At 22.9% G+C, this 14,399-nt stretch overlaps 1 protein-coding gene across 3 annotated transcripts in view; it reads left to right on the forward strand.

Moving 5' to 3' along the window:
• The window catches only part of LOC122505124 (maternal protein pumilio), a 208,270-nt gene extending 195,118 nt beyond the window's left edge, over positions 1-13,152 (forward strand). For all 3 annotated transcript variants that reach the window (XM_043616585.1, XM_043616586.1, XM_043616587.1), the window contains 3 exons: positions 1,513-1,903; positions 5,206-5,374; positions 9,912-13,152. In XM_043616585.1, the coding sequence (XP_043472520.1) occupies positions 1,513-1,903; positions 5,206-5,374; positions 9,912-10,227 (876 nt within the window). In that variant the 3' untranslated portion in view covers positions 10,228-13,152. The remainder of the gene's footprint in view (positions 1-1,512; positions 1,904-5,205; positions 5,375-9,911) is intronic.
• Positions 13,153-14,399: the final 1,247 nt, after the last annotated feature.

The following is a 14,399-nucleotide window of genomic DNA, read 5'->3' on the forward strand; positions in this document are numbered from 1 at the left end:
TGAAAATTTTCAAAGAACTTTTTCAAAAATTATTAAAAATAATGCATTTACAGAAAAATTTTAGTTAAAAACACGAAAAAAAATTTAATTTTCGAAAAGTTACAAATTATTGCAGAAATTCAATTATTATCAAAAGTAATAATATTCTTTGCAAAAATTAAATATTGTTAAAAATAATAAAATTCTTCTTAGCGATTACAATTATTTTCACAAATCGTAAAACTCATCGCGGAATTTTCAATTATTTTTAAGACAATTTTAATCGAATTTTTCGAAAAATGTAATTATTCTTAAGAATTTTATAAAAATTCGTCGAAAGAATTAAATTATTTAAAAATTTGTTGATAAAATTCTTTATGGGAATTGAATTTTAAGAAACATTCATTTGTTCAATAAATTATTTAATTTTGTATTTGAATAATTGAATTCTAGTAAAATTTTCTAATAAAAATTTATTTAAATATGAATTTCAGTTCAAATTTTAGATAATAATTTAATATTAAACTCTCTAAATTTGAATTAGTAAAAATGTTTTCTAATTTGAATTAGTGACTGAATTTTTGCTTTTGAATTAGCAGATTTTACTAATAAATAGTCGTTTCTACTAATTGAATTTTGAAATTAAGGTTTTAAATTATAATCTTTGGATGTTTGAATTTTTCATACTTTCAACTAAAAATTGTGTAGATTTAATTTTTCTGAAAAAGTTTAATTGCATTTTTTTCAGTTATTTGAAGTTTTTATTTTTTTTTAATATTTATTTACGGAAGGATTTCCGAATAATCGATGTAATTTCGTAAAATTAAATTTTAAACAAACGGATTTGAAAATTTTCAAGAAGTTTTTCAAAAGTTATTTAAAATAATTAATTTAAAGAAGATTTTTAGTTAAATATTTTGGAAAACAATAATGAAATTGAAGTGATGAAAGTAATTTTGAATAAATTACAGTAACAATATTCTTATAATATAAAATAATGATTTTATCAGTCGGTCATTTTAATTCCTATGGAAAAACAATAACTAAATATTTATTTAAAATAGATAAATAAATGCGGAATACAGTATTATATGAAAGTTCCATGTACTTGTAAAAATTTATTGAAATTATTTAATTTTGTAAAATATAAATGTAGTTTTAAAAACCTGGAAAAATTCCGTTTTTTAACCTGGAAAACCTGGAAAAGTCAGGGAATTTGAAAAGAGCAAAAGCCTGGCAACCCTGTTAAAGCTTTGAAACAATTTTTGCATTTCTTTGGATTGAAATTTCTTTTCGATGAAAAAAAAATTGTTTTTGATGCTCAGTGTCGACGCTAATATTTTCGTTATTTTTTGAAAAATAATTGTTTTTGGATGAAATTTGAAAAAATCTTTCCTGATGAATCTTGCGTGTCAACTGACCGAAAAATTGATGTCATTGAAAGCTATATCTGAACTAATTTTGTCACTATTTCTGTCTTAATTTTGATACTCTCTTTGCAAAATTTGAATTAAAGTGGAATTTTTCTTGTAGGTGCGAGGTCATGTTCTACCATTGGCTTTGCAAATGTATGGGTGTCGCGTTATTCAAAAGGCACTTGAATCTATTGGACCGGAGCAACAACAGGAAATTGTTCGCGAGCTGGATGGACATGTCCTTAAGTGTGTTAAGGATCAAAATGGAAATCATGTTGTGCAAAAGTGCATTGAATGTGTTGAGCCAAGAGCTTTACAGTTTGTTATTGGAGCATTCGCTGGACAGGTTTATTCTCTGAGTACACATCCTTATGGATGTAGAGTGATTCAACGTATTTTGGAGCATTGCACGCCGGAGCAGACACAAGGAATTCTTCAAGAATTACACTCGGCGACTGATCAACTCATTCAAGATCAATATGGAAATTATGTTATTCAACATGTTCTCGGTGCGTATATTATTTTTTATTTTACAAACGAGATTTTTCATTTTAACTTTACTGTTTTTAAATTTAATTTCAAGTTAGTGTTGATTTTTATTTCAAGTTCATTTTTTTCATCGACATTTAACTACATATACTGCAGGATAAAATTTAGCGAACGTATTTTTCTTTCTAGAAAATGTCGTCTAATTTGTAAAACATATTAAATAAAAGGGTCAATTCATTATATTTCAATCACTTTTTAAAAAATGGATTCTAGGGATCATAGTTAGTTCCTTTTTCCCTTGAATTAATAAAATTCCTCAAAACACTTAAAATCACGTATATTTTCCCCTTTTTCTTGGAAAAATTTACAAAAAGTTGCCATTTTTTGCAAAACAAATGTTTAGTTATTTTGTGGAAAAAAGGGTTCTTCCTCTTTTCCATTTTTTTTTAAATTTACAAAAAAGACAATTTTTTAAAAAACAAATTTTAAAGAAAAAAAATTCTCTTTGCAAACTTTGGAAATCTTAGTTTTTTGAAACTTAAAAATCTTTTTATATTATTTTCTCAGAGTTTTTTCACTTGGATTCTTTTATACAAGGCAACAAATATAAATAACTTTTGCTACTTACAAAGTAAAACCGTAACTGTTTAGAATTATTTATGTCAACTTTTACTAATTTTAGAATAAATTTTACTAACGTTGAAAGTAGAATTTTATTGAATTTCACAAGTTTTTAAACCATTTTTTTAAAATTCCATTCAATTTAAAGAAATTAAGAATATTATTATTTATCTTAAAATTATTTAAGTTTTTAATCATTTTCTTTTGAATTCTGAAAAAATAGATTTTTGAGAAATTTTAATTCAGTTTTTTAAAGTTATTTGAATTTTTAAAAACATTTTCCTAACTAATTAAAAATATAATTGAATTTTTTGAAATTGAATTGAAAATAATTAAATTTGTTAAAGAACTTTATTAGAAATCCAAATTGCATTTAAAATCATTTAATTTCGAAAGAGTTACAATTAAAATTTTAATAAGATCCAAACTTGATATTTTTTTTAAGAAAATGAAGTTTTGGAAAATTCTGTTTAAAATTTTTTAAAAATAAGGTTTTTTAAAATCTAAATTCTATCATTTAAAAATAATTGAACTTTTATAAACAAATAATTGGAAATTTTTGCAATAATTGAAATTTCTTAAAATTAAAAAGTAGTCTAAAAGTTAAAAAGAAGGAAATAGTCGTTTGTGATATTTTCGTAAGCAAATATTTCTTTAATTTCAGAACTTTTTAAAGTGAAATTTTTGAAAATTTCAATTATTTTGAGATAATTAAAAATAATGTTAATTGTTTATTTAAAAATTGTTTAAGTTTCAAATGATTAAAATTCTGAAGAAATAGAAATTTTAATACAGTTTTTTAAAGTTACTCGAATTGAAACAAAATATTTTAAGAATTATAAAAATTAATTGAATTCTGAGAAAGTAAATTGTTAAAGAATTTTATTAGAAATCAAAATCGCTTTTAGGCCTTGGATATTATGACTTTTTCGATTTTTTTCGAATTATATACAAAAATTGTCACTCTTTCGACTTTTCTTCTAAATATTGCAACAAAATACCACATTTTAGTATAAAATGAAAATTATTTCGATTTTTATATAATGGAAAATAAAAATAACCAGAGAAATTTTTTAAAAATTATTTTCGAATCATTTTTTAAGATAAAATAAAATTTTTAAAATATGTTAAAAAATTTTTTGTAAAATTTAATTTGAAATAAATGATTTTTTCAAGTATACTTATAAAATTTTTGAAAATCAATTCTTGAAGAATTTTACTTGCAAATTTTGAAAATCATTGAATTCTCAAATATTTTAATGAAAACTTTTCAAGTGGAAATTTGAAAAATGAAAATTAATGAGAATTAGCTTTTAAAAATTATATTTAGATATTTTTAAAAAAAGTAATTCTTAAATTTTTTTTATTATTACTTTTAAAAAATTCAATTATTTTCATTATTTTCAATTTTCGAAAATTTTAATTCAAATTCTTCAAAGATTTAATTTTCTTTTTTGAAATTATCCAAAAATTCTTTTAAGAAATTCAATTATTTCTGAAAGATTACATTATAATATTTTTAAAAAATAAATTCTTAGAATTTTCTTACAATAATTTTTTAAGATTCAATTGTCTTAGAACAAAGTAAATTAAAATTTTTTAAATTTATTTTGTTAGACTCATTTTTTAAAAGTTTAATTATTTTTGAAAGATTTTACAAATTTCAATTATTTAGAAATTTTTTCAGTTGTTTAAAAATTTTATATGTCAAAAATTGTTCAAAAATATTTTTAAAAGTTAATTTTAAGAATTTATTTATTACAATTTTTGTAATGTAAGCCCGTCTTTACACTAAATAAAATACTTTAGTAATTTAAAAAAACTATAGACAGTTACAATTATAATAAAAAATTGAATTTTTGTATTTAATTAATTGAATTCTTGAATAAGATTCGGAAAATTATTAAAGATAATTGATTTGTTAATGAAGTATAGTTAAAAATTGTATAAAATAAAATAATTTTGGAAGGGTAATAGTTGTAATTTTTAGAAATTATTAAATTTCTGAAAGTTTTATACTGAAATTTTTTAAATTTTATTTCCCATGAAAAAACAAATAAGAAGTACCTACTTAAATATTTATTTAACAAAATTATTGTAGTTTTAAATAATTGAATTTAGAAATCAATGAAAAGTAAGGAATTTCTATTTAAAATTCTAAAAAAGTTAGGTTTTTCAAATATTTTTATTTTATTATTTAAAGATAATTGAATTTTTATTAACAAATAATTTAAAATACTTGTAATAATTCAAATCAATTAGATTTCGAAAGGTCGGGGTAAATATATTTTTTATTCATTGCCTTAATTTGTTAAAAATATAATTTATCTTCATTTTAAACATTTTTTTGAAATTTTTGAAAATAATCGTCATTGTAATTTTATTTTTAAAGTAGGTGTTTACCTATTTAAAAAATAGATTATTTTCAAAAATTATGGTTCCATTTGCTATTAATAGTCAAAGAAATTTTTATTAAAGTTCAATGATGATTTCTTTAAAGATATAAATAATTTAGTTCAGTTATTTAAAATATTTAAAAAATCTTTTTAAAAATATTTCTGTTGCCTAATTTTTTGTTTTTAGTAATATAATTCGTAAAATATGTTTTAATACAAAGTAGAAGGACTTTATAAAATTTTTTACATAAGTTCTAATTAAAGAATGAATAATGAACTAAAACAATTGTTTTTTCCCCTCTTAGAACATGGTAAACCAGAAGATAAGGCGCAATTAATCAGCAGCGTAAGAGGAAAAGTTTTGGCACTTTCACAACACAAATTTGCGAGCAACGTGGTTGAGAAATGTGTGACACATGCTACAAGACAGGAACGTGCTGTACTCATTGAAGAAGTTTGCGGATTTAATGACAAGTTTGTATATGCCTTTTATTATAAATATGTATCTATTATAACCAGGGAACAGTATTATCGCATTTCATTGTCACATCGACAGTTTCCTTTAGTAAGCCGCAGCCGCACACATTTTATTCAATTCAATTTGTATTGAGTACGAGTTGTTGTTGTTCCGTTAAGTTGTTTTTCGAAAACGGAATTATATAGGTCATTTTATTTTATTTTATTTTCACTCGAAAGTCGTTTCAAGCTGTTTTCAGAAAATTCCAAAACTTTTTATTTTTTTTTAAAAGTGATTTACAATTTCTTTACACACAATAAATTTTCGGCAATTACATCAGTAGAATGTGAAAATTGTCTGACTTTTTATTACTGCGAAGAATTGTTTATTTTCTATAATGTAATAAATTAAATTTGTTTTCATTTAGATTTTTCAACTGATAGAAAATAGAAATAACCACAAACTAAAAATTTTATAATTTTATAATAAAAATTTTATAATTTTTACCTATTACACAATTTTTGTATTTAATAGGTTCAAATTGATGCCACAAAATTTTAAAAAATCGAATAATTTCTTCAGAAAAATTGATAACTGGATCTTTTTTAAAAATAGACATTTAAATTTTTTATTTTATTTTTATAGAATAGCATTAGACAATTTTTTAAAATTTATTTCTAAAAATCGTGATTAAGAAAGAATAAATTATGCAAATTTTTTAAACCTTTTTTTAATAATATTTAATATTTTCTTAAATAATTTTTTACTGGAGTGTTTTGCAAAAAATACTTTAGTACGTCAAAATAATTTTTTTGAAAGTAGGATTTTTTTATATTTAGAATACACACTAAAATCTTTTATTCTCTGTTTAATAATAACTTAATAAATCATAACGTTTAGATGGTAAGTATAATTTTCAATTTCACATAAACCTCATTTAGTAGAGTTTAGTTTAAGAATATTTCTTTTTCCTATAATTCCTATAATTTTTATAATTATCAATTATTTTAGAATAAAAAATATGAAAATATTTACAAGAAACAAAATTTTGACTAATGTATTTAAGATCATAATGAGTTATTGTTCGTAAAAATTGGATACAATTTACAATATTATTCACTAATTATCAAAAAGCAAAAAGTTAAATAATATTTAATAACAAATTTAAATTTTAAGGCCAGGTTACTCTGAACAGCTGCTACGTCCCTTCGGATCGTCTTATTGTTTTGTTTCCTTCTATTTCTAGAAAATATTCTGTCCTTTACAGTTAGAGAGGGTCCTTTGTGTATAATATACGGCAGTACAAGTGAAAATTTCGTTGGTGATGGTTGTTCGCTTCAGTCCTCGCACGCGTCGGTAAATTTTTCGTTTGTGTGCTTTCAAAATTTATCATGGACAGAAAAAGAAAAAGTGGTGTCCCACATAAATCAAGAAGGAGTTTTTTGGGTAATCAACATACTTCAAATGATGATACAGAACAAACCAGTGTTGCTGCAAAAAAACTGAAAAACGCCGAACCTCAATTTGAAGTGAAAATCCATCCGTTGCTGACTTACGTGATCGTTCAGTGGTCTGTATTTGCTACATTGCAACAGAGAGTTGTTTGTGCAAAGTGTAAAAAAAAGTGGAATTTGCAAAAAGTGTCGAAAAAGGATTAGGTTTTGATTTACAAATTATCTGCGGTTGTGAGGAGAGTGAACCAATCCCTTCATCTCCAAAAATCAAAAGTGGTTGTGAAATAAACAGAAGAATTGTTTATGCAATGCGCTTGTTAGGAGTTGGATTTTATGGCTTAATAAATTTTTGTGGACTGATGGACATCTCAGCAACTGCATTGAGTATACATGGCTATTATAAATGCATGGAGCAAGTTTATATTGCAATGAAAGCTGTCAGTGAAGTAGTTTTTAAAAAAGCGGCTAAAGAAGAACAAGAAAAGAATAAAGAGAAAGGATTTCCCGAAGATAGGCTTACTGTTTCGGGCCATTTTGAAAAAAAAAAATTTTTTTTAGAGTAATTTCATGTATGAAGTATAATATGTAAAAAAAATTAATAATTAACATTTTTTGTACTATAAATAAAATGTATTGAAAAAAATCACGTTTTTCAGGGTAACCTGGCCAATAATATTTTTCCACAAATTGTACCTGCAGTCAGATTTTTTAAAAATTAATTAAACAAAATTTCTTAATTCTTAATTTTCGATTAAAACCAAATTTTTAGTTTGAGTTAAAGTTGTAATTTTTAGAAAAAGTCAATTTATTCTATTTTATTACTTATTTTTGTATTTAAATAATTGAATTCTCCTTTAACTTTTTTTATAAGAATTGAATTGAAAAGGAATTTCAGTTACAATTTTAGAAAATATTTCAAAAATTGCAATTTAAATTTTTAGAAATAATAAAATTTCAAAAAGTTTTACACTGAAAGTATTTTGGAATTTTAATTCCTAGTGGACAAATTAATATCAATAAATATTAGAATATTTTTTGAACAAAAATTAATTAAATTTAAATAATTTTACTTATAAATTCTGCAAAATTAGATTTTTAAAAAATTGTAATTAAAATTTTGTTGAAAATGGTTGTATTCCAGAAAATAATTTAAAAACATTGAAAAAATAGGAAATTTTCTCAATAAATTGTTGAATAATTTCATAATCATAAGTTTTAAAAATTCACATATTAAATGCGTAATTAATTATTACTGTTAATATTTCAAGAAATTTTAATGTAATTCTTCGCAAGAATTCAATTATTTTTTATATTTTTTGGTAAAAATTCAATTATTTTCAATACAATTTTAATAAACTTCATTAACTAACTTCAAATATTTAATTATAATTTTTAACAAACACGATTATTTTCAAAAGTTCAAAAAAATTCTTTGAAAAAAATTCCTTGAATGAATTAATTTTTTTTAGAAAATTGTAATAAAACTCTGAGAAGAATTAAATTATTTTCTAAAAATTTTGATAAAATCCAATAATTAAATGTTTAATTTCAATTATTAAGAAACACGATTATTTAAAAAAAACTTTAAAGAAATTGTTCTTAAAATTCAATTACTTTCAAAACTTTTCATTGAATTTATTAAAGAAACTTCATTATTTTCAAAAAATTCAAGGAAATTCTTCAAAAGAATTTAATTAGGATTTTCAAAATTTTTAAAAAAATTCTTGTCAAGAATTCAATTATTTTCATAAATAATAAAATTCTTCTAAGGAATTCAATTATTTTCATTAATAATAAAATTCTTCTAATTAATTCAATTATTTTGAAATTTTTTGTTGAAAATCTTTTCAAGAGAAAATAACAATAAGTTTTTAAATATATTTGTATAACAAAAATTAATGAAATTTGAAAAATTTTATTTAGAAATTCTGAGATAATGAGGTTTTTAAAAAATCGTAATTAAAATTTTTTGAAAACAGTTGAATTTCTGAAAATAATTTTAAAATATTGGAAAGATGGGAAATTTCCTCAAATAAACATAAAATAAATTCTATTTTCTCGCTTTGAAAAATTATTTTCCATAATATTATTGTATTTTTTTGAAGAATTGCAACTAAAAATTTGGAAAATAATTAAATTTTACAAGAAATTTTTCTATTTATTTCAATAATTCAATTATCGTTGAATTCTATTGAAAATTGATTTAAAAAAGAATTTGAGTTAAAATTTTGAAAAATAATTGAATATTAGAAATAATTAAATTTCAAAAGATTTTACTTTGGAATTATTTGGAATTTTAACTGAAATACATAATAATAAGTTTTTAAATATTTTTTAAACAAAAGTTATTGATTTTTTGAATAATTTAATTTAGTTTTTAATTTTTAATTTAATAATTCTTCAAACAAATTAGGTTTTTGAATAATTGTGTACTTACATTTTTTTTTGAAAATAATTGAATTTACAAAAATTTTTTTAAAAATTAAAACAATAAAATTTTTTATAAAATTTAATTGTAATAAATTGTACCTATATTTGAAAGAATTTAATTTGTTGTCTTAAAATTAGTTGAAGTAAAAGTATTATTAAAATTATTATATAAAATAATTATATTATTAAAATTAAATTAATTAAATTTTTAATAAGTTTTGCTAGGTTAATTTTAATATAATAAAAATTGATCATACTCAAAAATATTCTCTACAACTATTATTAAAACTTTTCCAAATAAAAATTTGGAATTTGGAATTTTGAAGAACTGAACTGTTTTATTTTCTATTTTATATAAATAAAACAAAATCTAATGTTTTCATTTTATTTATAAAATATAAAACAGTTCAAGTTTTCAATTCTTCGAAATTCGAATTTCCAAATTTATATTTGGAACATTTTTAAATAGGTCGTTAAAGATTAACTAACTAATGAATTAATGTTTTTTTGGGGGGGGGGGGTGGAATATTATTATTTTTATCGGGGAAAAAAAAAATATTATTTCAAGTTCAATTAGAAATAGTATATTAATAGAAATAATAATATAGAATTAATTTTCTTAATTAAATTTTTGTTTTTAATGAAAAAAATGTTTTTTTTAATTTTGCAGTGCATTGAATGTAATGATGAAAGATCAATACGCAAATTATGTGGTGCAGAAGATGATTGACGTTGCAGAGCCAGCGCAACGTAAAGTTTTAATGCACAAAATTCGACCGCATTTGGGTAGTCTTCGCAAGTACACATATGGAAAGCACATAATTGTGAAACTCGAGAAATTCTTCATGAAAACAGCATCGGCAATGGGAGTATCGACACCAGCGAATGCATCGACAGGCGCCGGCGATCTTGGACCAATTGGACCGCCCGCATCATCAGCAGGTCCAGTTCCAACACCCGCCCAACAAACCGCCCAAGTCCTATAAAAACCAAGAAATGGGGGAAAAGAAAAATGAGAAAAAAAAAGAAACCATCCTTCTTTTTTTTCTTTTTAGAAAAAGTCGTATTTTAAAATAAAAACTTTTTACGACAGTTTTTCTTTTTTACAACAACAAAATATTATGAAAAGAAAGTAAAATTTTTTTTTCAATTTCTGTCATGGAAAGTTGTTGTTTTCCCGCGAAAAATCGACTCGAAATTATTTAACGAGTCATTTTTTGAAAAACTTAGAATTTTTCAAACAAAAAAAAAAAATAAAGTCGCATCTAGACTATTTTCTAGGATAGAGACCATAGTGCTTCATATGCATTTATCGTTGGAAAAAAAAATCACGCGATATATTAGATTTTTGTGACCGAACTTTTAAAAAAATGGCGGTAGAAAAAGAATTCAGAAAAAATAGTGTGGCTTAGGAGCCGAAAAACTGACGTGTTTTTTTTTAGGAATAGCGTTTAGAGCGTTCGACATGGGAGTGAAATCGAGAGCGTCCCCCCGACATTTTTGAAATAATAAAAAAATACTTGACCGACCGCTGACTCTGTCCTGACGTGAGTTCTTTATAAAAATTTCGAAAATAACCGAAAGATCGACGAATAGAGGCCAGAGAGGTTCGTTTTTTACCCCCTCCCCCAACCCCCCTCTTTTTTTATTCTCCTCTTCTACCTCTACTGTTGTTTCTTCTATTTTTTAAAAAAGACTTGTGAATATTGTGTATTATATATAAACTATTAATTAAATAATTCAACTACAATTATTGTAGTTCCGATAAACGACGATTTTCTTTTTCCATTTTTCACGATTGCAAAACAAAAAGAAACAATTTTCATTCGTGTCGGAAAAAGTCGTTTTTTTACCCCTTCCCCCCACCACCCCCCTTCTATTTTTCACAATGTAGATGAAAACACAATTTGTATATTGTATAAAACGGTGTGTAGAAAAAAAAAACGCCGCTCAAATCGACGAATCACAGCGTGTAAAATAGCCTTCGCGAATTTGTACTTTTTGTCCCCGAAACAAAAAAAAAAAACACGAGAATTTTTAAAAACCCCCTTCCCCATGGATTTTCGACGAACAATAATTTTTTTTTCACGACGGGGGCGAAAGAAATGAAAAATTTGTACAATGTATAATAATTTTTTTGTTATTGTAGTTATAGAAAATGTCAAAAAGAAAGAAAACTGTTTTTTTTGTGTGTAAATTTAGAAGAGAGAAAGGGAGTATTTTTTTTCTTTTTTTTTGCTTGTAAAATATTGTAAATATTACCGATTTATTAGAGTCGATCTTATTAATTATCCTTTATTTTTTTTTTTTTGAAAAAAACCGACTTTCGCTTTTTCTTCATACAAAACGAAAGTTTATCATCATTTATTTGTAAAAAATAATAGTTATTCCCGTCTAATAAATTTTTTTTTTTCAAAGATGAATCTAAAATCCAAATGGGGTGAAGGTGGAGAAAAATTCCAATTTTTTTATAAAAGACAGACATTCCAGTCAAATATCTCCGTCTCTCGAGTCGCTTCGTCGATAAAATAAATATTTAAAAATATTCCTTTCTTTTTTCAAACTTTGTAATTTTTAAGAACTAACGATAGTTCCTTTAAAAAAAGCAAAAAATCCATAATTGTGTAAATCGCGCGTCATTTTTTTGTAAAAATGAAAAAAAATAATAGACAGTCAATGTTTTTGTCTGCCTTTCTAAAAAAAAACTTTTCACTCTTTCTCTTAAAAAAAACTTTAAAAAAAATCCAATATTGCCGAAATAAACGGAAGAATTTTTTATATTAAGGCAATATTAGTGTTTAATGCAAAAAATATATATAAAACTATAAATATATATATAGTGTGTCCCCCCTCCCCCTTTCCCCCTCATTCTACGTTTATATTCTTAATCTCGTTATTAATTATGAACATCGTTCGATTTAACTGCCTCTTAACAGGTACTTTTCACTATCGCTCTATTAATCGCTCTAGGCAAATCTATAAATATCTATAAATATATAATATACGTAAAAAAAGAAATATTCAATTGAATATTTTCAATGTCTCAAAGCGGTAGAACAAGAATTTTTTTTTTCCTCGCAATGATCTTTTCTCTTTCTGTGCGCGTATTTCTCGGGGGTGTAATTTAAAATGCAAAACAAAAAAAAAATTCTTCAAGAAAAAAAAATCGATTTTTTGATTATAAATAGTGTAAATTTTTTATATAGCGGTTATCGGCGAATACACCTGCGCACTCTGACTACTACGACGACCTTGTAAAAAAAATAATACAAAAAGAAAAAAATGATTAAAAAAAAACGGACAAAAGAGATGCAGGGTGATAATGTAATTTCGACTTTTTTTTTACTTTATTTTATCGACACACCATTGTGTGTTTTATTTTCTTCTTTCTTTTTGTTTCTAAGATATACTGAATCGATCCGATGTGTTGAACATTCATTCCGGATTCAGTGGACATTTTTTTTTCTCTTGCAAATCGTTTAATTCAGGAGATTATTAGTTTCTCGAACTTTTACTATTTTTATGCTTGTAAGCTCACTTTTTTTTTATTATTTGTTCCACTAGTGGAATTTTTAGTTTCGGCTCGAAATTATGAGAGAGAGAGAGAAAAAGTTCAAAATGGAATGTAAAATTTTTTGAAATAGAAACAAAATTTGATTTTTTCGGATGGAGTAATTGTAAATTTTTCAATTGTAAGATTTCTTTGAAGTTGAAAAAAAATTTCTTCTAAAAAGAAATTCTGAGAAGAAATAAAAGAAAGTGTAAAAAGGAGAGGATTTAATGTACGACGAGTTTTTTTTGAGAAAAATGAATTTTTGAAAATTAAATTTCGCTCCTTTGAAATCGAAAAGAAAGTGTTCCGATTATGGAATATGATCACAAATGTTAAAGAAATTTTTCCTTAGTGGAAATAAAATATGAATTGGATTTTTTTACACTTTCTGGGCAAAAATTAAGTTGTGCAATTTTTGGAAAAAAATCAAGTCCGTAATTTTATTGTATTTTTTTCTTAAACTGTTGTAAATTGAAATTTTATTGTATTTTATAAACAAATTTATTTTATAGAACAAAATTAAAAAACTAAAAACTAAACGAATCTTCGAAAGTTCTAAGCAAATTTTTTTTAATTTGCACAAACAATTTTGGATTGAAATAAATTTTTCTTAAACAGTTTTTAATCTAAAAATAGTTTAAATATTTTATAATAAATCAATAAACTTATTTTACAGAACAAATCTAAAAAAACTAAAAACTAAAAGTATCTTCGAAAGTTCTAAGCAGATTTTTTTAATTTGCCAAACAATTTTTCGATGGAAATAATTTTTTCTTAACCAGTTTTCAATTTGAAAATAGTTTATTATATTTTATAAGAAATATATAAAGACAGAAACCAAAATCTAAACGAATCTTCAAAAATTTGAATAGGATTTTTTTTTAATTTGGATGAAATTTACTATTAATTAATTTTCTATTAAATTTTGAAGGAAAAAAAATAGAAAAAAATGCTTTTTGTCAAACAAGTTTGGATAAAAATAATTTTTTCCTAAAAATTGCATAACTAATTTAAATCTAAGTATAAATTCAATATAAATTAAACTTAACTTTAATTTAAATTTAACATAAATTTAATATAAATTTAAGTTAGATTTAGATGAAATTCAAGTTAAATTGAACTATTTCATAAAAATGAATTAAATCTTTCATAAAATTATTTTTATACTAATTTTTTGCGAGAGAAATTCAATGGTCAAAAAATATTTTTTGGCCCTTTTTGAATGTTTACTTTTTCCAAAACTTCATAAATCATAAAATCCATCCGTAATTTTGTAAAACTGTTGTAAATAGGTTTTTGTATCTATAAAAAATTGTTGAATGAAAAAAAATTGATTTTTTACTATTTTTGAAACAGTTTTTTTGGAAAAAATTCTGTTTTTATGTTGAAAATACTAAAAATGAATTTCCAAACAAAAAAATGGAATAAAAATAGTATTTTTCGTATTTTCAATCTAAAAAGTTTTTTTTACAAAAAAAATGATTCAAAAAATGTAAAAATCAATTTTTTTCGAATTTTGCCAGAATTTTTCACGAAAATTTAAAATTTCCATAGTTTTTGAATTTATTTTCAACTCAATTTTTTCATTCGCCGATTTTTTTAAAG

Source organism: Leptopilina heterotoma, unplaced genomic scaffold, assembly GCF_015476425.1.
Source record: "Leptopilina heterotoma isolate Lh14 unplaced genomic scaffold, ASM1547642v1 Lhet_343, whole genome shotgun sequence".
In the NCBI taxonomy this organism is placed as follows: Eukaryota; Metazoa; Arthropoda; class Insecta; order Hymenoptera; family Figitidae; genus Leptopilina; species Leptopilina heterotoma.